Source organism: Petromyzon marinus, chromosome 61 (genome assembly GCF_048934315.1).
Source record: "Petromyzon marinus isolate PM22_M1 ecotype Great Lakes invasive population chromosome 61, UKy_Petmar_22M1.pri1.0, whole genome shotgun sequence".
NCBI lineage: Eukaryota > Metazoa > Chordata > Hyperoartia > Petromyzontiformes > Petromyzontidae > Petromyzon > Petromyzon marinus.
In genome coordinates, this window is record NC_133727.1 from 2,906,493 (window position 1) to 2,930,047 (window position 23,555).

Below are 23,555 nucleotides of genomic sequence, written 5' to 3' on the forward strand. Positions count from 1 at the left end.
CGTCACTTAGTGGCGAATGGCGGTTGTTGTTGTCTGTGTGTGTATGTGTAGGAAGAGGTAGCGTAGCGGTTAGCGCTACGCTGCGCTATGAACCCGGCGACCCGAGTTCGATTCCTGCTCTCGGCCAACACCGGTGACGATTATCTGAACCGGTCCTGGGCCTCCCCTAGGTCGACTCAGCCTCAAATGAGCGCCTGATGCGATGTGTAAACATCGCCACTAGGGACACAAAGGCGCCTCCACCCCCCCTGTCACCTTGCGGAGTTAACTGGGTTAACAACGCTCTACTCTCTTGTTCTTCCCCTCCGTTTGAAGTTCCCCACCGTTTGTGTTTGTTTACCTTACCCTGTCCACTGGGGAAAACACACAGCAGCATTCCTCACCCTCACGCTCTCCCTCAGGCTCTGTGGGAGTCTGTGGGTCTCTGTGCGAGTCTGTGGGTCTCTGTGTGAGTCTGTGGGTCTCTGTGTGAGTCTATGGGTCTCTGTGCGAGTCTGTGGGTCTCTGTGTGAGTCTGTGGGTCTCTGTGCGAGTCTGTGGGTCTCTGTGCGAGTCTGTGGGTCTCTGTGCGAGTCTGTGGGTCTCTGTGCGAGTCTGTGGGTCTCTGTGCGAGTATGTGGGTCTCTGTGCGAGTCTGTGGGTCTCTGTGCGAGTCTGTGGGTCTCTGTGCGAGTCTGTGGGCCTCTGTGCGAGTCTGTGGGCCTCTGTGCGAGTATGTGGGTCTCTGTGCGAGTCTGTGGGTCTCTGTGCGAGTCTGTGGGTCTCTGTGCGAGTCTGTGGGTCTCTGTGCGAGTCTGTGGGTCTCTGTGAGAGTCTGTGGGTCTCTGTGAGAGTCTGTGGGTCTCTGTGTGAGTCTGTGGGTCTCTGTGCGAGTCTGTGGGTCTCTGTGCGAGTCTGTGGGTCTCTGTGCGAGTCTGTGGGTCTCTGTGAGAGTCTGTGGGTCTCTGTGCGAGTCTGTGGGTCTCTGTGCGAGTCTGTGGGTCTCTGTGAGAGTCTGTGGGTCTCTGTGAGAGTCTGTGGGTCTCTGTGCGAGTCTGTGGGTCTCTGTGCGAGTCTGTGGGTCTCTTTGAGAGTCTGTGGGTCTCTGTGCGAGTCTGTGGGTCTCTGTGCGAGTCTGTGGGTCTCTGTGCGAGTCTGTGGGTCTCTGTGCGAGTCTGTGGGTCTCTGTGAGAGTCTGTGGGTCTCTGTGCGAGTCTGTGGGTCTCTGTGAGAGTCTGTGGGTCTCTGTGCGAGTCTGTGGGTCTCTGTGAGGGTCTGTGGGTCTCTGTGCGAGTCTGTGGGTCTCTGTGCGAGTCTGTGGGTCTCTGTGAGAGTCTGTGGGTCTCTGTGCGAGTCTGTGGGTCTCTGTGCGAGTCTGTGGGTCTCTGTGCGAGTCTGTGGGTCTCTGTGCGAGTCTGTGGGTCTCTGTGCGAGTCTGTGGGTCTCTGTGCGAGTCTGTGGGTCTCTGTGAGAGTCTGTGGGTCTCTGTGCGAGTCTGTGGGTCTCTGTGAGAGTCTGTGGGTCTCTGTGCGAGTCTGTGGGTCTCTGTGCGAGTCTGTGGGTCTCTGTGCGAGTCTGTGGGTCTCTGTGCGAGTCTGTGGGTCTCTGTTTGAGTCTGTGGGTCTCTGTGGGTCTCTGTGTGAGTCTGTGGTTCTCTGTGCGAGTCCGTGGGTCTCTGTGCGAGTCTGTGGGTCTCTGTGCGAGTCTGTGGGTCTCGGTGTGAGTCTGTGGGTCTCTGTGCGAGTCTGTGGGTCTCTGTGTGAGTCTATGGGTCTCTGTGTGAGTCTATGGGTCTCTGTGTGAGTCTGTGGGTCTCTGTGTGAGTCTGTGGGTCTCTGTGCGAGTCTGTGGTTCTCTGTGCGAGTCTGTGGGTCTCTGTGTGAGTCTGTGGGTCTCTGTGTGAGTCTGTGGGTCTCTGTGCGAGTCCGTGGGTCTCTGTGCGAGTCTGTGGGTCTCTGTGTGAGTCTGTGGGTCTCTGTGCGAGTCTGTGGGTCTCTGTGTGAGTCTATGGGTCTCTGTGTGAGTCTGTGGGTCTCTGTGCGAGTCTGTGGGTCTCTGTGCGAGTCTGTGGTTCTCTGTGCGAGTCTGTGGGTCTCCGTGCGAGTCTGTGGGTCTCTGTGTGTCTATGAGTCTTTGTGTGAGTCTGTGGTTCTCTGTGCGAGTCTGTGGGTCTCCGTGCGAGTCTGTGGGTCTCTGTGTGAGTCTGTGGGTCTCTGTGTGAGTCTATGGGTCTCTGTGTGAGTCTATGGGTCTCTGTGTGAGTCTGTGGGTCTCTGTGTGAGTCTGTGGGTCTCTGTGTGAGTCTATGGGTCTCTGTGTGAGTCTGTGGGTCTCTGTGTGAGTCTATGGGTCTCTGTGTGAGTCTATGGGTCTCTGTGTGAGTCTGTGGGTCTCTGTGTGAGTCTGTGGGTCTCTGTGTGAGTCTATGGGTCTCTGTGTGAGTCTATGGGTCTCTGTGTGAGTCTATGGGTCTCTGTGTGAGTCTATGGGTCTCTGTGTGAGTCTATGGGTCTCTGTGTGAGTCTATGGGTCTCTGTGTGAGTCTGTGGGTCTCTGTGTGAGTCTGTGGGTCTCTGTGTGAGTCTGTGGGTCTCTGTGTGAGTCTGTGGGTCTCTGTGTGAGTCTGTGGGTCTCGGGAAGAAACAGTAAACCGTGTGTGCTTACGCGTCACGGTCTAGGTGACACACAACAGCCCCGCGGGCACGCAACTAACGCACGCACACACCAACATGCACACGCTCGCACACACGCACACTCACGCACACACTAACATGCAGACGCTCGCACACACTCACGCTCGCACACACTCACGCTCGCACACACTCACGCACACGCTAACATGCACACGCTCCGCCACACTCACGCACGCAAACACTCACGTACACTCAAGCACACACTAACATGCACACGCTCCGCCACACTCACGCACACGCTAACATGCACGCACACACTAACATGCACACGCACGCACACACTCACGAACACACTAACATGCATACGCACGCACACACTCGCGCACACGCTAACATGCACACGCTAACATGCACACACTCACGCACACGCTAACATGCACATGCACGCACACACTAACATGCACACACTCACATGCTCACGCTCGCACACACTCACGCACGCGCTAACGCCTGTGCGCACTATCGCACTCGCGAGCGTGCCCGGCAAGAGGACAAGCACGCGTTGCCCAGTCACTGTGCGGCAGTCGCCCGTCCACGGCGATCCCCCCCCCCCCGCCCCCCACCCTGATTTCGCCGGTGAACTTTCACATCCGCGAGCGACACGGCGATGTCTCGTCGCTGTTGATCGTCGGCGGGGACACAAAGGTTGGTGCCGGGGTGGAAGGGGCGGAGGGGCGGTCACGCCGGAGCTGCGGCGGGGCAGGCGGTGAAACCGAGCGCCGTCAGCGTGGCGGTTCGCTCGAGGTCAGGCGGATTCGTGGCGGGGGAGCGGCGGTGCAGCGGTTGGGGCGCCCGCGCCGAGCTACAAAACCGCCGGCGAGCCGCCGAGTTCGATTCCCGCTCGCCGCCAACGCCGATACCCGGTGACGGCGATTGTCCCGACCGGTCCTGGGCCTAACCCGGGCCTCAAACGAGTACCTGGTGCGGTGTGCAGTAAAACATCGCCACTGGGGAGACAAAGGCGGCCGGGCGTGGTGCTGGCCACCCATCCCCTCGTGTGCCGTGCCGGCCTTCGTAGGTGCGCTACTTGCTAACGGCGAGTAGCGCACCTAAGAACCGGTTCAGATATTCGTCACCGTTGTTGGCCGTGAGCGGGAATCGAACTCGGGTCGGCTGGGTTCGTGGCGCAGCGTAGCGCTAGCCGCTACAATGAGTACACCACACTTAGATACCCACACGCCCGCCCACCAGCTTGTTCACTCACTCACTTCATTTGACCCCAATATGCGGGAGAGAGAGAGAGAGATATACAGGGAGAGAGAGATGGGTTGAGAGAGACAGGGTGAAAGAGGGAGAGACGGGGAGAGAGAGACAGCGAGAGAGACACAGAGAGAGAAAAGACAGAGAGACAGACACACAGAGACAGAGAGACCGTGAGAGAGACACAAAGAGAGACGGGGAGAGAGACAGCGAGAGAGACAGCGAGACACACAGAGAAAAGACAGAGACAGACACACGGAGACAGATAGACCGACACAAAGAGAGAGATGGGGAGAGAGAGAGACAGCGAGAGAGACAGCGAGAGAGACAGAGAGAGAGACAGAGAGACAGAGAGAGAGACAGCGAGAGAGGCAGAGAGAGACACAGAGAGAGAAAAGACAGAGAGACAGACACACAGAGACAGAGAGACCGTGAGAGAGAGAGACACAAAGAGAGAGACAGGGAGAGAGAGAGACAGCGAGAGACAGCGAGAGAGACAGCGAGACACACAGAAAAAAGACAGAGAGACAGACACACAGAGACAGAGAGACCGTGAGAGAGAGACAAAGAGAGAGACGGGGAGGAGAGAGACAGCGAGAGAGACAGCGAGACACACAGAGAAAAGACAGAGAGACAGACACACAGAGACAGAGAGACCGTGAGAGAGAGAGACACAAAGAGAGACAGGGAGAGAGAGACAGGGAGAGAGAGACAGCGAGAGAGACAGCGAGAGAGACAGCGAGAGAGACAGCGAGAGAGACACACAGAGAGAAAAGACAGAGAGACAGACACACAGAAACAGAGAGACCGTGAGAGAGAGAGACACAAAGAGAGAGAGACAGAGAGACAGCGAGAGAGACAGAGAGAGAGACACACAGAGAGAAAAGACAGAGAGACAGACACACAGAGACAGAGAGACACAGAGAGAGAGAGAGACAGAGCGAGAGCGTGCGTGCTCTCTCCGTGGCACCCTCATGCGAGCGTGCTAGCGAGCGCTGCGGGGGGAATGCGAGAGCCGTCGCGGACAGCGCTCGTGATGATGTGGACGACGATGAGGGCGGCATTGAGGAATGACGCTAAGAGCCTCTCTCTCTCTCTCTCTTAGTTACAAAAAAAATATCGAAAAATGTTTTTTTCTCTCTGTCTCTTAAAATATTTCCCAGTGACTTGGAGAGGCAAAGGTGGGGGGTGTGGGGGGGAACGTGGGGGGATCATAATGTACGTGTCCTGTGTTGGAGCCCTGGGTGTGTGTCTCTGTCTCTCTGGGGGTTCATAATGTACGTGTCCTGTGTTGGAGCCCTGGGTGTGTCTCTCTGTCTGTCTCTCTAGGGGTTCATAATGTACGTGTCCTGTGTTGGAGCCCTGTGTGTGTCTCTGTCTCTCTGGGGGTTCATAATGTACGTGTCCTGTGTTGGAGCCCTGGGTGTGTGTCTCTGTCTCTCTGGGGGTTCATAATGTACGTGTCCTGTGTTGGAGCCCTGGGTGTGTCTCTCTGTCTGTCTCTCTAGGGGTTCATAATGTACGTGTCCTGTGTTGGAGCCCTGTGTGTGTCTCTGTCTCTCTGGGGGTTCATAATGTACGTGTCCTGTGTTGGAGCCCTGTGTGTGTCTCTCTCTCTGTCTCTCTAGGGGTTCATAATGTACGTGTCCTGTGTTGAGAGCCCTGGGTGTGTGCCTCTCTCTCTGTCTCTCTAGGGGTTCATAATGGCCGTGTTAGAGACACTGAGAGCCTGGGTTGGAGCCCTGGGTCAGTGTCTCTCTCTCTCTCCCCTTCCCCTCTCTCTTCCTGCTACCTCTCTCCTGTGTCTCTCTCCCTTCTCTCTCTCTCCCCTTACCTCTCTCCCCTTACCTCTCTCCTCCCTCTCTCCCTCAATCCTCCCTCCATCCCCCACTCTCTCCCTTGTCTCGCCCATGTCTCTCTCTCTCTCTCTCTACTCCCCGTACGGTGTCAAAAACTTCCCCCAAAAGTTGTCACAACAAACACGGTGGGGGAAGTGGTGGTGGTGGGGGGTGGCCTGGGGGGTGGGGGGGGATGGAGGGTAGGGGCACCCCCGATTCTCCGTGTCGGGTGTCAGGCTGATGGAGCAGAGTTGGCCGTGGTTGCAGGATGGGCGGTGGTGGTGATGCTGGTTACGGTGGTGTGGTGATGGTGGTGTTTGCCGGTGGTGGGTGTTGGCTGTGGTGACGCCACCGCCACTTAGTGGTGAATGGTGGCTGTTGCGGGTCGTGGTAGCTACAGTGGTCTTGATGAGGACGATGGTGGTAGTGGTGACAGAGGTGATTTGTTCTGTTTAGGGTGGGTGGTGCTGGTGGCTGTGATGATGGTGATGGTTGTTGTGTTTAGGGTGGGTGTTGGTGGCCGTGATGATGATGGTGGTGATGGTGGTTGTTGTATTCATGGTGTGGGGAGCGGTAGTGTAGCGGTTAGCGCTACGCTGCGCTATGAACCTGGCGATCCGAGTTCGATTCCTGCTCACGGCCAACACCGGTGACGATTATCTGAACGGGTCCTGGGCCTCTTCTAGGTCGACTCGGCCTCAAATGAGTACCTGGTGCGATGTGTAAACATCGCCACTAGGGGAGACAAAGGCGGCCGGGCGTGGTGTTGGCCACCCACCCCCTTGTGTGCATTGCCGGCCTTTATAGGTGCTCGCTAACAGCACTTGCCCCCACAGTCTGTTAAGGCTATACGGGTGATCTTTATCCTTGTGTTTATGCTGGGTTGTGGTAGCCATGATGATGGTGATGGTAGAGATGGTGATAATGGTGGTGATGGTGGTTGTTGTGTTTAGGGTGGGTGGTGATGGCCGTGATGATGATGGTGGTGGTGATGGCGGAGATGGTGATAATTATAGCGGTGATGGTGGTGGCTGTGTTGAGTGTGGATCGTGGAAGTGATAGTGGTCGTGATGATGGTGGTGGTGATGGAGATGGTGATAATGATAGTGGTGGCGATGACGAGTGAGCGTTAAAGCGGATGAGTCTGTCCGCAAGATGTGAGCAAGTGCATGTGTTGGTGAGCACGTGGGCGAGTGAGTAGATGAACGAGTGAGTAGGCGAGTGCACGTGAGCGGATGACTGGAGCGGTGGGTGAGCAAGTGGGCGGGTGAGTAGCGGGGCGAGTGAGTGTGTGGGTGAGTGAACGTGTTGGTGAGCGAGCGGGTGAGTCACGAGGTTAGTGAGCATGTGAGTGAGCAAGTGTGTGGGTGAGCAAGCGTGTGGGTGAGCGAGCGTGTGGGTGAGCGAGCGTGTGGGTGAATGAGCGTGTGGGTGAATAAGCGTGTGGGTGAACGAGCATGTGGGTGAGCGAGCGTGTGGGTGAGCGAGGGGGTGAATCGCGAGGCGAGTGAACGTGTGGGCGAGTGAGCGTGTGGGCGAGCGAGCGTGTGGGTGATCGAGCGTGTGGGTGATCGAGCGTGTGGGTGAGCGAGCGTCTGGGTAAGCGGTGATCGAGCGTGTGGGTGAGCGAGCGTCTGGGTAAGCGAGCGTGTGGGTGGGCGAGCGGGTGAGAAGCCAGGTGAGCGAACGTGTGGGTGAATGAGCGTGCGGGTGAGCGAGCGGGCGATTAACAAGGCGAGCGAGCGTGCGGGTGAGCGTGCGTGCGAGCGACCGAGCGAGTCAGCCAGCGACGAGCATCTTGCCTGCAGAGTCTTTCCGAGTCCCATGCAGTGAGCGAGGATGCACCCAGACCCCGGCTCCTTCTTGGCCTTCTTCACGGTCTCAATGCAGCAGTCCCACATGAACTGCACCCCTACGCTCGACAAAACACACACAAAGACAAAGGTCCCCCGCGCGCCACCAGTGTGACCTTAACACGCTGTCCGGGGGGGCAAGTGCTGCTAAGCGGAGGAGGCCTCGCCACCGGCGCCCCGTCCGCCTGTCTCTCCCGCCCATCGGCGACGCTTCACACGGCCAAAGGAACTTGTTTTAAGGTGGAGGGTCTCGGGGAAACACTCAAATATTCGCCAGCGGCATCGGTCGCGAGCGGGAATCCAACTCCAGCGGCCGTGCTCTGGGGAGCGGCTGCCCGCTAACCGCTAATCGCTCCCCACACACGCCAACAAAGACAAAGGTCCCCCGTGTAGCCTGTAACAGACTGTTGGGGCAAGTGCCGTCAGCGGGCACCTATGAAGACCGGCACGGCACACGAGGGGGTGGGTGTCGGCCAGCACAACCACGCCCAGGCCACCTTTGTCTCCCCAGTTGGCGATGTTTATTGCACACCGCACAGGGAACTCATTTGAGGCCGAGTCGACTTAGGGGAGGCCCAAGGCACACTCGAATGTTCGCAGTCAACGTTGTCCATCATCACATCATGAGGTTGGCCAGTAGGTAGGCAGGTAGGCACAGGTGGGTTATGCAGGTGGGTAGGCATGTACGTAGGTATACAGTAAAACCTTGGATTGCGAGCATAATTCGTTCCGGAAACGTGTTTGTAATCCAAAGCACTCGAAAATCAAAGCACTCGTGTATCAGTTGTGATCACGTGACGCTCGGCAGTACAAAGCGTATACGTACGTACTGCTCGTATTGCAAGACCTCGCTCGTTTATCAAATTAATATTTATTTAAAAAATGTGCTCGTCTTGCAAAACACCCGTAGACCAAGTTACTCGCATTCCAAGGTTTTACTGTACAGGTCTGAACGTGGGTAAGGTAGATTGGTAGGCAGGTAAACAAGAAGGTTAGTACACAGGTGTATATGCAAGTGTGATCGTGGATAGGCAGGTAAGTATACAGATGGGCGGGCAGGTAGGCAAGTGCACAGGTGTATGCAGGCATGAATGTGGGTAGGTCGATGGGTTTGGCAGGTATATGGCTGGGTAAGCACAGGGGTGCATGCAGGCATGAATGTGGGTATGCAGGTGGGTAGGCAGGAAGGGAAGGGAGGGAGGGAGGGTGAGCGAGTGAGGATAAAACAAACACACACACAGGTAAAGAAATGAGACCCACATGGCGCGCATTAGATTACAGCCTTGGCCAAGCGGCGGAGACGTGTGTGTGTACGTGTGCATGTGTGCGTGTGCATGTGTGTGCGTGTGTGTGTCAGTGTGAGGGTGTGTGCGTACGTGTGAGTGTGTGCGTGCGTGTGCGTGCGTGCGCGCTTGCGTGTGTGAGTGTGTCAGTGTGGGTGCGTCAGTGTGAGGGTGTGAGTGTGTGCCTGAGTGTGTGCCTGAGTGTGTGAGTGCGTCAGTGTGAGGGTGTGTGCATACGTGTGAGTGTGTGCGTGCGTGCGTGCTTGCGTGTGCAAGTGCGCCAGTGTGAGTGCGTCAGTGTGAGGGTGTGTGCGTGTGTGTGCCTGAGTGCCCCTGTGTGTGGGTGTGTGTGGGGAGCGGTAGCGTAGCGGTTAGCGCCACGCTGCGCCATGAACCCGGTGGCCCGAGTTTGATTCCCGCTCACGGCCAACACCGGTGACGATTATCTGAACCGGTTATGGGCCTCCCCTAGGTCGACTCAGCATCAAATGAGTACCTGGTGTGGTGTGTAAACATCGCCACTGGGGAGACAAAGGCGGTCGGGCATAGTGCTGGCCACCCATCCCCTCGTGTACCGGTTCGGCCATCATAGGTTCTCGCTAACAGCACACTTGTCCCTACAGTCTGTTCAGGCTACGCGGGGGATCTTTGTCTTTGTGTGCGAGTGAGTGTGTGTGTGAGAACCCCCCGTACAGCGTACGCAAGCAGTTGGGGGCAAGTGCTGTTAAGCGGAGTGGCATTTACGAAGGCTGGCACGGCGTAAGATGGGTTGAGTGGCCCAGCATCACGCCTGACTGCCTTTGCCTCCACAGTGGCGATGTTTAAACACCGCACCAGGTACTAATTTGAGGCCGAGCCGACCTAGGGGAGGCCCGGGACCGTTTCAGATATTCGTCACCGGTGTTGGCCGTGAGCGGGAATCGAACTCGGCTCGCCGGGTTCGTAACTACGCGCGCTAACCGCTACACCGCCACCGCTCCCCACATGCACACGCGCGCACACACACACACACACAGACATTTTTAAAAAGTAATCAAATGACAAAAACCTTGAGAGAAATGTAAAAAAACGACGATTCAAACGGCACGGCAATATCTCGGATGCAAACAGCCAGGGAGCGCAGGTGGAGGATGGATGAGGAAGAGGATGGAGGGAGGGAGGGATGGAGGTTGATGGAGGATGGATGAGGATGGAGGAGGATGGAGCGAGGGTATGGAGGATAGGTGGTGATTTGTCAAGGTGGCGGTAACGGAATTACCTTTTCATTATTATTTTTTTATTTTCTTCTTCAAGGGCCGCAGCTTTGTTCCAAAATATGTCCCCCCCCACCCATCGTCCCCGAACTTAGCGGCGTGTTTTTCTGAAATCCAAGACTCTCGCACTCTCTTGCTCCCTCACACTCGCCATCCCTCTCTCCCGCTCAGCCTCTCTCTCTCCCTCTCTCTAGCTCTCTCTCTCTCGCTCTCTCTAGCTCTCTCTCTCACTCCCTCTCTAGCTCTCTCTCTCTAGCTCTCTCTCTAGCTCTCTCTCTAGCTCTCTCACTCCCTCTCTCTAGCTCTCTCTCGCTCTCTCTCTCACTCCCTCTCTCGCTCCCCTGTCTCTCTAGCTCTCTCTCTCTCTCACTCCCTCTCTAGCTCTCTTTCTTCCCTTCACTCTCTCGCTCCCTCCCTCAAGCTCTCTCTCCCTCTCTCGCGCTCTCTCTAGCTCTCTCTCTCTCTCTATCTCTCTCGCTCTCTCTCTCTCTAGCTCTCTCTCTCTAGCTCTCTCTCTCTAGCTCTCTCTCTCTAGCCCTCTCTCTCGCTCTCTCTCTAACTCTCTCTCTCTCTAGCTCTCTCTCTAGCTCTCTAGCTCCCTCTCTCTCTCTCTCTAGCTTTCTCTCTCACTCTCTCGCTCCCTCTCTCTCTCTCTAGCTCTCTCTCTCTCTAGCCCTCTCTCTAGCTCTCTCTCTAGCTCTCTCTCTAGCTCTCTCTCTCTCTAGCTCTCTCTCTAGCTCTCTCTCTCACTCCCTCTCTCTCGCTCCCTCTCTCTAGCTCTCTCTCTCGCTCCGTCGCTCTCTCTCTCTCGCTCCCTCTCTCTCTCGCTCTGTCGCTCTCTCTCACTCTCTCGCTCCGTCGCTCTCTCGCGCTCTCTCTCTCACTCTCCCTCTCTCTCGCTCCGTCGCTCTCTCTCGCTAGCTCCCTCTCTCTCGCTCCCTCACTCGCTCCGTCGCTCTCTCTCTCTCTCTCGCTCCGTCGCTCTCTCTCGTTCCCTCTCTCGTTCCCTCTCTCTAGCTCTCTCGCTCTCTCTCACTCCCTCTCTCGTTCCCTCTCTCTATAGCTCTCTCGCTCTCTCTCACTCCCTCTCTCGTTCCCTCTCTCTAGCTCTCTCGCTCCCTCTCTCTCTAGCTCTCTCGCTCTGTCGCACTCTCTCTAGCTCTCTCTATCACTCTCTCTCCCCGTGATCCTTCTCTTCTCTCTGCAGTGGCGGTTGTAGATTTCTAAAATTAATTTTTCCATCACATTCAATCGTGAGCGCCACGCTCCTACCCACACGTCCGAGCGAGTGGTGAGCACGGGTGAGTGAGTTGTGGGAGTCGGCAAGTGGTGAGCGTCGGTGAGCGAGCCTCACCGTTCACCTGGCGAGCCTTGAGCTTACACACGTGGGTGAGCGTGGGTGAGCGTGGCTTGGTGGTGAGCATCGGTGAGCGAGCCTCACCGTCCACCTGGTGAGGCTTGAGCTTGGACACGCCGGAGTGAGCGAGTGAGCGTGGGCGAATGGGCGAGCGAGCGGTTGGTGAGCGAGTGGCGGTGAGAGATCCTCACCGTCCACCTGATGAGACTTAGCGCTTGGACACGCCGGAGTAAGCGAGTGAGCGTGGGCGAATGGGCGAGCGAGTGGCGAGCGAGCGGTTGGTGAGCGAGTGGCGGTGAGAGATCCTCACCGTCCACCTGATGAGGCTTGAGCTTGCACACGCCGGAGTGAGCGAGTGAGCGTGGGCGAATGGGCGAGCGAGCGGTTGGCGAGCGAGTGGCGGTGAGGGATCCTCACCGTCCACCTGATGAGGCTTGAGCTTGCACACGAGGGAGCGCAGCACCTCCACGACGGGCTCGTGGGTCTCGGGGTCCTCCTCCAGCACGAGCTTCGTGGTGATGGGGCACGGTGCGATCGCCTCATCCTCGATCACGATCACCTGCACCACACACGGGCGGTCACGCAAAGGCACGCACAGTCACGCACGGTCTGTCACGCACAGTCACGCACGGTCTGTCACGCACAGTCATGCACGGTCTGTCACGCACAGTCACGCACGGTCTGTCACGCACAGTCACGTACAGTCACGCACAGGCACGCACGGGCGGTCACGCACTGGCACGCACGCAGAGTAACGCACGCACAGGCATACACGGTCACGCCAGCCCATAACACAAACGAGCTAATCAACTAGCGAGCGAGCGTTTTAACTCTTGCAGCATCATCCCGCTCGTTCCTAGGCGGCCACACAGCACCGCTCCTCCTCCTGCAGCGCCTGTCGCGTCCCCTAACCATCATCACACTAACGAGTGAACCAACTAGCTAACCAATCAGCGACTCGGCTCACGCAGCTCGTCCCGCTTGTATCTAATCGGCCAACAGAGCGCCGCTCCTGCTCCTCCGCCCGCTGCGTCTGCCCTGTGACCCTCTGACCATCCCGCCAAGCATCATCTCGCTAACTGGTTTACCGACCAGCAACTCGCCTCGCTCAGCTCGTCCCGCTTCTCCTCTTCCCCGAGCGCCCGCTGCGTCTACCCCGTGACCCTCTAAGCATCACGCTAGCTCGTTAACTAGCGAACCGACTAGCGAGCCACTCGCCCCGTCAGCTCGTCGCCCTCTTCACTCGCGCTCGGTGACACGCCGCTCCTCCTCCTCTTCCACCAGCGCCAGCTGCGTCTCCTCTGTGCCCCTCTATCACGCTAACTAGTTAACTAGTTAACCAGCCAACTAACAGGCTAGCGGCTCGCCTCGCGCAGCTCATCGCGCTCGGTGACACGCCGCTCCTCCTCCTCCTCCAGCGCCCGCTGCGTCTACTCTGTGACCCTCTGACCATCACGCTAACCAGCTAACCAGTTAACGAGTTGACCGGCGAACTGACGAGCTAGCGACTCGCCTCGCGCAGCTTATCGCTCTCAGTGACAGCCACTCCTCCTCCTCCTCCTCCAGCGCCCGCTGCGTCTACTCTGTGACCCTCTGACCATCACGCTAACCAGCTAACGAGTTGACCGGCGAACTGACGCGCTAGCGACTCGCCTCGCGCAGCTTGTCGCGCTCCTTCTCGCGCTCGGCGACGCGCCGACGCCTCTCCTCCTCTTCCTTGAGCGCCTGCTGCGTCTCGTCGCGCAGCTTCGTGTCCTTGATGATCTTGCGGATCTTCTTGCGCCCCTTGCCGGGCGACTTGGAGTCGTCGTCGTCCGAGCCGCCCTCCTCGTCCGAGCTGCCCTCGTCGTCAGAGCCCTTCCTCTTCTTCTTCCTCCTCCTCTTGCGCTTGCGATCGCTCTCGTCCGAGTTCTGGCGGCCGGTGATGGCGGTGATGGTAGAGGAGGGGTGGAGGAGGGGTGGAGGAGGGGTGGAGGAGGGGTTAGGGGTCGAATCAACGGACGCCGTCATCAGTGACATCATCGTCAGCATCGTCAACATTGTCCTCATCATCGTCAACTACGGGTCTCTGTGCGAGTCTACAGGTCTCTGTGCGAGTCTACGGGTCTCTGTGCGAGTCTACGGGTCTATGTGCGAGTCTACGGGTCTATGTGCGAGTCTACGGGTCTCTGTGCGAGCCTACGGGTCTCTGTGCAAGTCTATGTAACTCTGTGCGAGTCTACGGGTCTCTGTGCGAGCCTACGGGTCTCTGTGCGAGCCTACGGGTCTCTGTGCGAGCCTATGGGTCTCTGTGCGAGTTTATGGATCTCTGTGCGAGTCTACGGGTCTCTGTGCGAGTCTACGGGTCTCTGTGTGAGTCTACGGGTCTGTGCGAGTCTACGGGTCTCTGTGCGAGTCTACGGGTCTCTGTGCGAGTCTACGGGTCTCTGTGCGAGTCTACGGGTCTCTGTGCGAGTCTACGGGTCTCTGTGCGAGTCTACGGGTCTGTGCGAGTCTATGGATCTCTGTGCGAGTCTACGTGTCTCTGTGCGAGTCTACGGGTCTCTGTGCGAGTCTACGGGTCTCTGTGCGAGCCTACGGGTCTCTGTGCGAGTCTATGGATCTCTGTGCGAGTCTACGGGTCTCTGTGCGAGTCTACGGGTCTGTGCGAGTCTACGGGTCTGTGCGAGTCTACGGGTCTCTGTGCGAGTCTACAGGTCTCTGTGCGAGTCTACGGGTCTCTGTGCGAGCCTACGCGTCTCTGTGCGAGTCTACAGGTCTCTGTGTGAGTCTATGGGTCTCTGTGCGAGTCTACAGGTCTCTGTGTGAGTCTATGGGTCTCTGTGCGAGTCTACAGGTCTCTGTGCGAGTCTACGTGTCTCTGTGTGAGTCTACGGGTCTCTGTGCGAGTCTACGGGGTCTCTGTGCGAGTCTACGGGGTCTCTGTGTGAGTCTACGGGGTCTCTGTGCGAGTCTACGGGTCTCTGTGCGAGTCTACGGGTCTATGTGCGAGTCTACGGGGTCTCTGTGCGAGTCTACGGGGTCTCTGTCTAGACTTGAGATCCCGGTTTAAATCACAGGGTCAAGGCTGGGAGAGGAGGTTTAGGGAGCACGGCCAATTTTACCGCCGCGCAAAGAAAGCAGCCCCCGGCGATTGCTCCGGCACCGCTGGCTTCAGGGAGCGCGGCGAATCGGGGACGCTACCTCGTCGGACGAAGACTCCTGGACCTTGATGCGTCGCCGCTTTTTCTTCTGCTTGTAGCTCCGCTGCGTCTCCTCCTCCCCCAGCTTCTTTGACGACCTTCGAACCCCCCCCCCGAACACACGCCGCTCGCTCACCCACTCAAAGGACAAAGATTCCACCCCGCCCCCCCCCCCCGACCCCGCTCGTATAGACCAGTTGGGGGGCGCTAAGTGCCGATGTGTCATGGCGAGCGGCACCACCTGAAGGCCGGCACGCGGCGCCACGCGGCGGGCGGGCGGGCGGGCGGGCGGCCTTCGGTCTCCCCCAACGGTGATGTTCACGACACACACAACGCGTGCCGGGATACTCGCAACGAACAACAACAAGACGGGCCGTTGGGGCCCCCGAGTGCTGTTCTCGGAGTGGCCGTACACACAAAAAAAACCACGCCCGCCCGGCCGGCTTTGTGTCCCCGGCAGCGATGTTTAACTCCACACCGCACCGGGTACTCATTTGAGGCCGAGTCGATCTAGAGCAGGGGTCACCAAACTACGGCCCGCGGGCCGGATCCGGCCCGCGACGGCAGCCCATCAGGCCCGCCGACGGTACTTGAATTTGGTTGATAAAACGTATGGAACACGAGACGTTGTGATACAATTTACATTTAAATATTATGTTTAGAATACGAGGAGATCCTCACGCGTGCGGAGAACTCCTGACTGCTATGTTCCTCAAATGTACTATTTTAAATTTCCAATTATTGTATCTAGATTTTCTTGTTTATGGTAACGTTTGCTTATTTCGCGCCTTCCCAAGTACTTCCCCGGCTCGTGGTAGCTCCGCCTTACGCTCTGACGTTACCATGGTTTCCAGGGCAACGTCATGGCAACACGTTACCACGGTTTCCATGGCAACACACACAAACACGCATCTTTCCCGCCCCCAGATTTTCCCAGCTGTCAACACAGGTCCGACGCTACAGAAATATTTATTCATTACGCGGCCCTTGCGCTCGTCATTCTTTCAGTTATCCGGCCCACTGTGAAAAAAGTTTGGTGACCCCTGATCTAGAGGGAGACCCCAGGGCCGGTTCAGACAATCGTCGCCGATATCGGCCGTGAACGGGAATCGAGCGGTGTTGGTTAGCGCGGTGCGCTGACCACTATGCCACCGCTCCTACACATCAGACCGACGCCGTGGCACGATCGCACAAACCAACACGCAATGGGAAGACAAAAACCAGAGAGAGACACACACACACAACACGTGACACTTAACCGCACCACTGGAACAAAGATAACAAAGACTTAAGATCCCACGTGCAGCCTCAACAGACTGTTGGGGCAAGCGCTGTTAGGGAGCAGCACCTGTGAAGGCCGGCACGGCACACCAAGGGGGTGGGTGGCCAGCACCACGCCCGGCCGCCTTTGTCTCCCCGGTGCTAGCGATGTTTACTACACACCGTACCAGGTACTCATTTGAGGCTGAGTCGACGTAGAGGGAGGCCCGGGGGGGGGGGCGATCTGCAAGGTCGGAAGTCGTCGATCGCACGGCCGATGATTTGGGTCCGATAACCGAGACCCTTTGACAGTAAATAAATGAATAAGCTCGCGGAAAAAATAAAAAAAACAACAGGCCGAGGCGTAGCCCTGCAAGCGCCCACCCGCGCCACTGCCGGCGGATGGGGCCTCCGCTCTAGAGGGAGCCCCCCAGCGACGCGCCGTCTCTGTTAAGACTCCTCGAAGTTTCGTGCTGCTAAGCGGGCGGCGCCCTATGAAGGTCGGCAGGAGGGGAGGGGGTGGGGACATTATTTTACTGCCGAGCGGACCTAGGCAAGGGCGAGGAGGGCTGCACCTGGTCTTGTAGGACTTCTTCTTCTTGCTGTCCGACTGCGAGTCGGAGGTCGTCCCGTCCAGCTCGGACTTGCGCAGAGACCCAGAGCTCCCCTCCTCCTCCGCCTCGTCGTCCTCAGAATCGTCGTCGCTGTCTGAGGGGGGTCGCAGTGCAAGAGGGGGGAGAGCGTCGGCACCATCAATCATCATCATCATCAGCAGCAGCAGCAGCAGTTGGCATCATCATCATCAGCAGCAGCAACAACATGATAATCAGCAGCAATGTCAGCAGAGTAATTATCACCGCGGGAGGACAAAGATTAAAGAAATGGAGACACGGGGAGACACACAAGGGAGACACACAAGGGAGACACCGGTGAGATGTGGGGAGACATGGTGGAGATGCAGTGAGAGGTGGGGAGACATGGGGGAAACCTGGGGAGACGCGGGAAGACATGGGAGAGACGCGGGGAGACACACACGGGAGACATGGGGGAGACGCGGGGAGACACACATGGGAGACATGGGGAAACCTGGGGAGACACGGAGAGACACACACGGGAGACATGGGATAAAACCTGGGGAGACACACACGGGAGACATGGGGGAGACGCGGGGAGACACACACGGGAGACATGGGGGAGACGCGGGGAGACACACACGGGAGACATGGGGGAGACGCGGGGAGACACACATGGGAGACATGGGGAAACCTGGGGAGACACGGAGAGACACACACGGGAGACATGGGATAAAACCTGGGGAGACACACACGGGAGACATGGGGGAGACGCGGGGAGACACACACGGGAGACATGGGGGAGACGCGGGGAGACACACACGGGAGACATGGGGGAGACGCGGGGAGACATGGGGGAGACGCGGGGAGACACACACGGGAGACATGGGGGAGACGCGGGGAGACACACGGGAGACATGGGGGAAACCTAGGGAGACACACACGGGAGACATGGGATAAAACCTGGGGAGACACACACGGGAGACATGGGGGAGACGCGGGGAGACACACACGGGAGACATGGGGGAGACGCGGGGAGACACACGGGAGACATGGGGGAAACCTAGGGAGACACACACGGGAGACATGGGGGAGACGCGGGGAGACACACACGGGAGACATGGGGGCAACGCGGGGAGACACGGTGTGGGGGGAACGCCCACCGGCCGTGTTGATGCCCCGGTTGGGTTTGCGTCGAGGCTTCTTGGGCGTCCGCTCCTCGTCATCCTCCTCCTCCTCGTCGCCCTCCTCCTTCCCCTCCTGCTCGCCGCGCGCGCACAGCAGCCCACCGCGCGTCACCCACGGCCCACGCAGGGCGGCCCCCCACCCCGACGGCAACAACGCCAAGCGGCCAGTAACAAACTGCACCGTTCAACGGGCGACACGCGGCTCTTAGCGAGTTGTTAACGCGGGTCTGAAATCGAGCGACGTTGTCGTTGTTGTTGTCGTAGCAGGAAGAGTTTGGGGGGTGAAGAGACAGTGCTGAGCGAGTGGGCGAGTGAGCGAGCGAATGAGTGAGTGGGCGAGTGAGCGAGCGAGTGAGTGAATGAGCGAGTGAAGGAGTGAATGGGCGAGTGAGCGGGGTGGACGAGCGGGTGGGCGAGCGAGCAGGCGGTTGAGCGAGCAGCGGGCGTGTGAGCGAATGAACATGTTAGCGGGCCAGTGAGCAAGCGAGCGAGCGGGCGAGTGAGGAGCGAGCGAGTTGCGCAATCAGGCGAGTGAGCGAGGAGCGAGTGAGGAGCGAGCGAGTGCCCGAGCGGGCGAGCGAATGAGGGGGCGAGTAAATGAGCGAGCGAGTTGCGCAATCAGGCGAGTGAGCGAAGAGCGAGCGAGTGAGGAGCGAGCGAGTGCCCGAGCAGGCGAGCGAGCGAGCGAGGGGGCGAGTAAATGAGCGAGCGAGGAGCGACCTTGGTCCCCTTGCGTGCGCGTGCCGAGTCCGAGTCGCTCTCCACCAGCTTGTGGCGCAGGAGGTGGTGGCGGAAGCGCGACTTGTTGGGGATCTCGAAGTCCGAGTCGGAGCCGCCACCGCCGTCGTCATCGGCCTCTGCCTCGTCCTCCTCCTCCTCCTCCGCGCCGTCACCGCTGCCTGGGAGGGCGAAACAGAATCCGCGTGTCAAGCGGCAGCAGCAGCAGCAGCAGGAGGAGGAGGAATCCGATGAGCTACGAAGTCACTCACGGGTGTCCAGTCGGGGGCACGGGGTCAGCGAGTTGCAACGGCAAACGATACAGCAACTCACCCACAGAGTCACCCACCTCGCCCATCAAGTCACCCATCGAGTAACCCACCTCACCCACCGAGTCACCCGCCTTACCACCCACCCCCTGGGTGTCTCTCTCTCTCTCTCTCGCCACCCTTCTCTCTGTGGGTTCATCATAGCGGTCGTGTCAAAGACCCCGAGTTGACACGGATGAGAGAATGACTGAGACCGAGGTCTGGGTCGTATCCACTGCTGGATAAATAATAATGTGATGATGTCTCGACCCTGTGTTCCTCTCATTGTAATGAATCATCACCACCATGGTGAATCCACCACTGATTAAAGCTCAAATGTGATGACAATGTCTCTAATCCGCGTGCTCCTCTGTCTTACGCTGTATGAATGACAGCACCAACACCTAATGCACGACATCTTTATTACATTTTCATTCTCTCAAGTTCAAGTGCCATGGAAGAAGGGCCATTGCGTGAAATGTCAACCTCTTAAATTATTTTCCTTTTACGGCCAGGCACAAAGACAGAGGAGCCCCCGTGTAGCCTTAACAGACTGTCGGAGCAAGGGCTGTTAACGGCAGCGATGTTGACCACACACCAGGTACTCATTTAAGGCCGAGTCGATCTAGCGGGAGGCCCAGGGACCGCTTCAGGTAATCGTTGGTGGCGGCCGTGAGCGGGAATCGAACCCGGGCCTCCGCCGGGTTCGGAGCGCGGCGCTAACCGCTACACCTCCGCTCTCGCCCAAGGAAAAGGTAAACATTTAACAAAGTAACATTCCAACGGATATTTTTCTCGTGTTATTATTATAAAAAAGAAAGATGATGACGGTGATAAGAATAATAAATGCTCGGCGTGTCTTTCCGCTGCTTTCGAGACGCCACGACGGTGACAGACACATCCACCGCCACTGCCGCCGCCACCACCACCACCACCACACCCCCGCCATCACCACCACCACTACCACCACGATAGTGGCAATGTTCCTGTAACGATGGCGGCGGCGATGATGATGGTGGTGGTGGTGGTTAAGGCGGAGCTGTGACCACGATCGCCGGCATCGTCACCTCACCTCCTTCGTCTCCCTTGCTCCTCTTCTTCCCGGCCGCCTGCGCATCTTCCTTATCGTCTTCCTCCGATGAGCTGTCCTCTCCCGACAGCTTCCCCACCATGATCTCTTGCAGCAGCATAGACTTGGCGATTCTTAGCACACAAAGGAAAAGGTCCCCCCCCCCCCCGCGTTGTAGCCTTCGACAGACTGCTGGGGCAAGTGCCGTCAGCGAGCAGCAGGACGGCACGCGAGGGGGTTGGGTGGCCAGCACCACGGCCGCCCGGCCGTCTTTATCTCCCCAGCGGCGATGTTTACACACCGCGCAATGTACTCGTTTGAGGCCGAGTCGACCTAGGGGAGGGCCCAAGACCGGTTCACTTAATCGTCACCGGAGTTGGCCGTGAGCGGGAATCGAACTCGGCCCGCCGGGTTTGTAACGTAGCGCGCTAACCGCTGCACGTGCACACAGATGTACACACACACACACCTGTGTATACACACGCAGACTTGCACACACATGTACACACACACACCTGTGTATACACACGCAGACTTGCACACACATGTACACACACACACCTGTGTATACACACGCAGACTTGCACACACATGTACACACACACACGTGTATACACACGCAGACTTGCACACACATGTACACACACACACGTGTATACACACGCAGACTTGCACACACATGTACACACACACACCTGTGTAAACACAGGCAGACTTGCACACACATGTACACACACACACCTGTGTATACACACGCAGACTTGCACACACATGTACACACACACACGTGTATACACACGCAGACTTGCACACACATGTACACACACACACGTGTATACACACGCAGACTTGCACACACATGTACACACACACACCTGTGTAAACACAGGCAGACTTGCACACACATGTACACACACACACACCTGTGTATACACACGCAGACTTGCACACACATGTACACACACACACCTGTGTATACACATGCAGACTTGCACACACAAGTATACACACACACACACCTGTGTATACACACGCAGACTTGCACACACATGTACACACACACACACCTGTGTATACACACGCAGACTTGCACACACATGTACACACACACACCTGTGTAAACACGCAGACTTGCACACACATGTACACACACACGTGTATACACACGCAGACTTGCACACACATGTACACACACACACGTGTATACATACGCAGACTTGCACACACATGTACACACACACCTGTGTATACACACGCAGACTTGCACACACATGTACACACACACCTGTGTATACACACGCAGACGTGCACACACATGTACACACACACACACCTGTGTATACACACGCAGACTTGCACACACATGTACACACACACAGACCTGTGTATACACACGCAGACTTGCACACACATGTACACACACACACACACCTGTGTATACACACGCAGACTTGCACACACATGTACACACACACACAGACCTGTGTATACACACGCAGACTTGCACACACATGTACACACACACCTGTGTATACACACGCAGACTTGCACACACATGTACACACACACACAGACCTGTGTATACACACGCAGACTTGCACACACACGTACACACACACCTGTGTATACACACGCAGACTTGCACACACAAGTATACAAGTGTGCGCGTACAGCCTTAACAGACTGTTGGGGCAAGTGCTGTTAGCGAGGTCTCACAGAGACCCATAGGTGTATATAGAGACCCAAAGACTCATCATACACTCACAAATAGATCGGCTGGTTGCGTGTGGTGGCGGCGGGATAAAGTGTGGGTATACTCTCCACCACTCATCCAAGATGTGCGAACCTGCTTGGAAGAGTAGGCCAAGCTACCTGCGTGTCTGTCTCTCTCTCTCTCTCTTAAGCGCTTCATGTTAGTGGAGGGTCCCCTTCCTCCAGCTGCAATCGAGTGAGCGATCGATTTATCGATAAGCGAGAGAGTGATCGAGCAATCGGTCGCTCGCTCGCTAAATCGGTCACTCGCTCGCTAAATCGGTCAATCGGTCGCTCGATCAATCGGTCGTCCGGTCGCTCGCTCGATCAATCGGTCGCTCGCTCGATCAATCGGTCGCTCGCTCGATCAATCGGTCGCTCGATCAATCGGTCGATCGTTGATCGATCGCTCGATCAATCGGTCGATCGTTGTTCGATCGCTCGATCAATCGGTCGTTGTTCGATCGCTCGATCAATCGGTCGATCGTTGATCGCTCGATCAATCGGTCGATCGTTGATCGATCGCTCAATCGGTCGATCGTTGATCGATCGCTCAATCGGTCGATCGTTGATCGATCGCTCAATCGGTCGATCGTTGATCGATCGCTCAATCGGTCGATCGTTGATCGATCGCTCAATCGGTCGATCGTTGATCGATCGCTCAATCGGTCGATCGCTCAATCGGTCGCTCGCTCAATCGATCGAGCAAGCTATCGAACGAACGCGCTTGCGGGGCCGATCCTTTACAGAGCTCTCTACCGTACGGAGGAGGGGGTGGGGGCGGAACGCCCTCAGGATTTATTCCGGCCAGGCCGGGCCCGGCCCGCCCGTTACGCGGAATGACGAGCACAAGGGACGTGAAGGGCGCGCGGTCTCCGCTGAAACCGGAGCCGAGCGATGGGGCCTTGGGGGTCGGGAGGGGGGAGGGTGGTGGTAGGCAAGGACTCAATCGCTTCATTGTGGGGCCACGTCTCCAGCGGTCTCGGCTACGGCACCGCCGCCACCACCACCACGACCCCCACCCCACTCTCTCTGCCTTCCCATCGCCCTCCTCTCTCCATCCTCTCTCTCTTTCTCCTCACTGCCCTCCCCCCCACTCTCTCTCCATTCTCTCTCTCTCTCGTCTCTCCGTCTCTTCCTCCCCGCCGCTCTCTCTCTCTTCCCTCCCTCACCCCCTTCAAACCACCAACCCTTCTCTCCATCTCCTCTCCACCACTCCCCCCCCCTTCTCTCCACCACTCCCCCCCCCTTCTCCCTCCCTTCCCTCCACCACTCCCCCCCCTTCTCCCTCCCTTCCCTCCACCACTCCCCCTTCTCTCTTTCTTCTCTCTCCCTTCTCTCCGCCACTCCCCCTTCTCTCTCCACCTCTCCCACCTTCTCTCTCACCTCCTCTCTCCCTTCTCTCCACCGGCCCCCCATTCTCTCTTCCTTCTCTCTCTTTCTCCCCATCTTCTCCGCCCCCCACCCCCCCACCCCCACCCCCCCCACCTCTGTCTATCTTTGCACTAAAAGTTCTTCCTCCAAGTAGAAGAAAAAAAGATCCAGCAATCAGAAAACAAACTACGACCGAGAGGTGGAATGACGTGACCACAACGCGGGACACGGGGGGGGTATGGGGAGCAGAAAGACACGGGGGGGGACACTGGGGGGACACTGGGGGGACAGGAGCAGCGGGACACGTCTTGCAAGAGTGGTGCTAAGTACCCACACTTCACCGCACACCGCCACAAGCGGTCCACAACTGAGGGTGTCCCGTCTGCGTGGCCGGCGGGGGAGAGCGGTCTCCGTCATCCAGCAGCGGATCGCTCGCGAACTGGCCGCGAGGACGCTACCTGTTTTCTGGGCTGTCGTCGCTCTCCTCGGACGCGGCGTCCGGCCCGTCCTTCACCTCCTCGCCGCCGTCGTCGTCGTCTACCGGAGGGGAGGGGGAAGGGGGGGGGGGGGGACAAACCCACGACACCTCGTCACGCTGACTCCTCCACCTACCTGCTCCACCGCCGCCGCGCGAACGCGCGTCTGTTATGCGCGTACGTGCGTGTACATGTGTGCACG

The 23,555-nt window shown here is 57.8% G+C and overlaps 1 protein-coding gene across 2 annotated transcripts in view; it reads right to left on the minus strand.

The window, feature by feature from the left end:
* The window catches only part of ATRX (ATRX chromatin remodeler), a 144,014-nt gene that overhangs the window by 38,820 nt on the left and 81,639 nt on the right, over positions 1-23,555 (minus strand). For both annotated transcript variants that reach the window (XM_076053581.1, XM_076053582.1), the window contains exons 10-18: positions 23,336-23,414; positions 19,755-19,885; positions 18,378-18,556; positions 17,634-17,730; positions 16,474-16,606; positions 14,640-14,736; positions 13,110-13,367; positions 11,874-12,015; positions 7,513-7,622 (exon numbers count right to left, since the gene is read on the minus strand). In XM_076053581.1, coding sequence (XP_075909696.1) covers positions 7,513-7,622; positions 11,874-12,015; positions 13,110-13,367; positions 14,640-14,736; positions 16,474-16,606; positions 17,634-17,730; positions 18,378-18,556; positions 19,755-19,885; positions 23,336-23,414 — 1,226 coding nt within the window. The remainder of the gene's footprint in view (positions 1-7,512; positions 7,623-11,873; positions 12,016-13,109; positions 13,368-14,639; positions 14,737-16,473; positions 16,607-17,633; positions 17,731-18,377; positions 18,557-19,754; positions 19,886-23,335; positions 23,415-23,555) is intronic.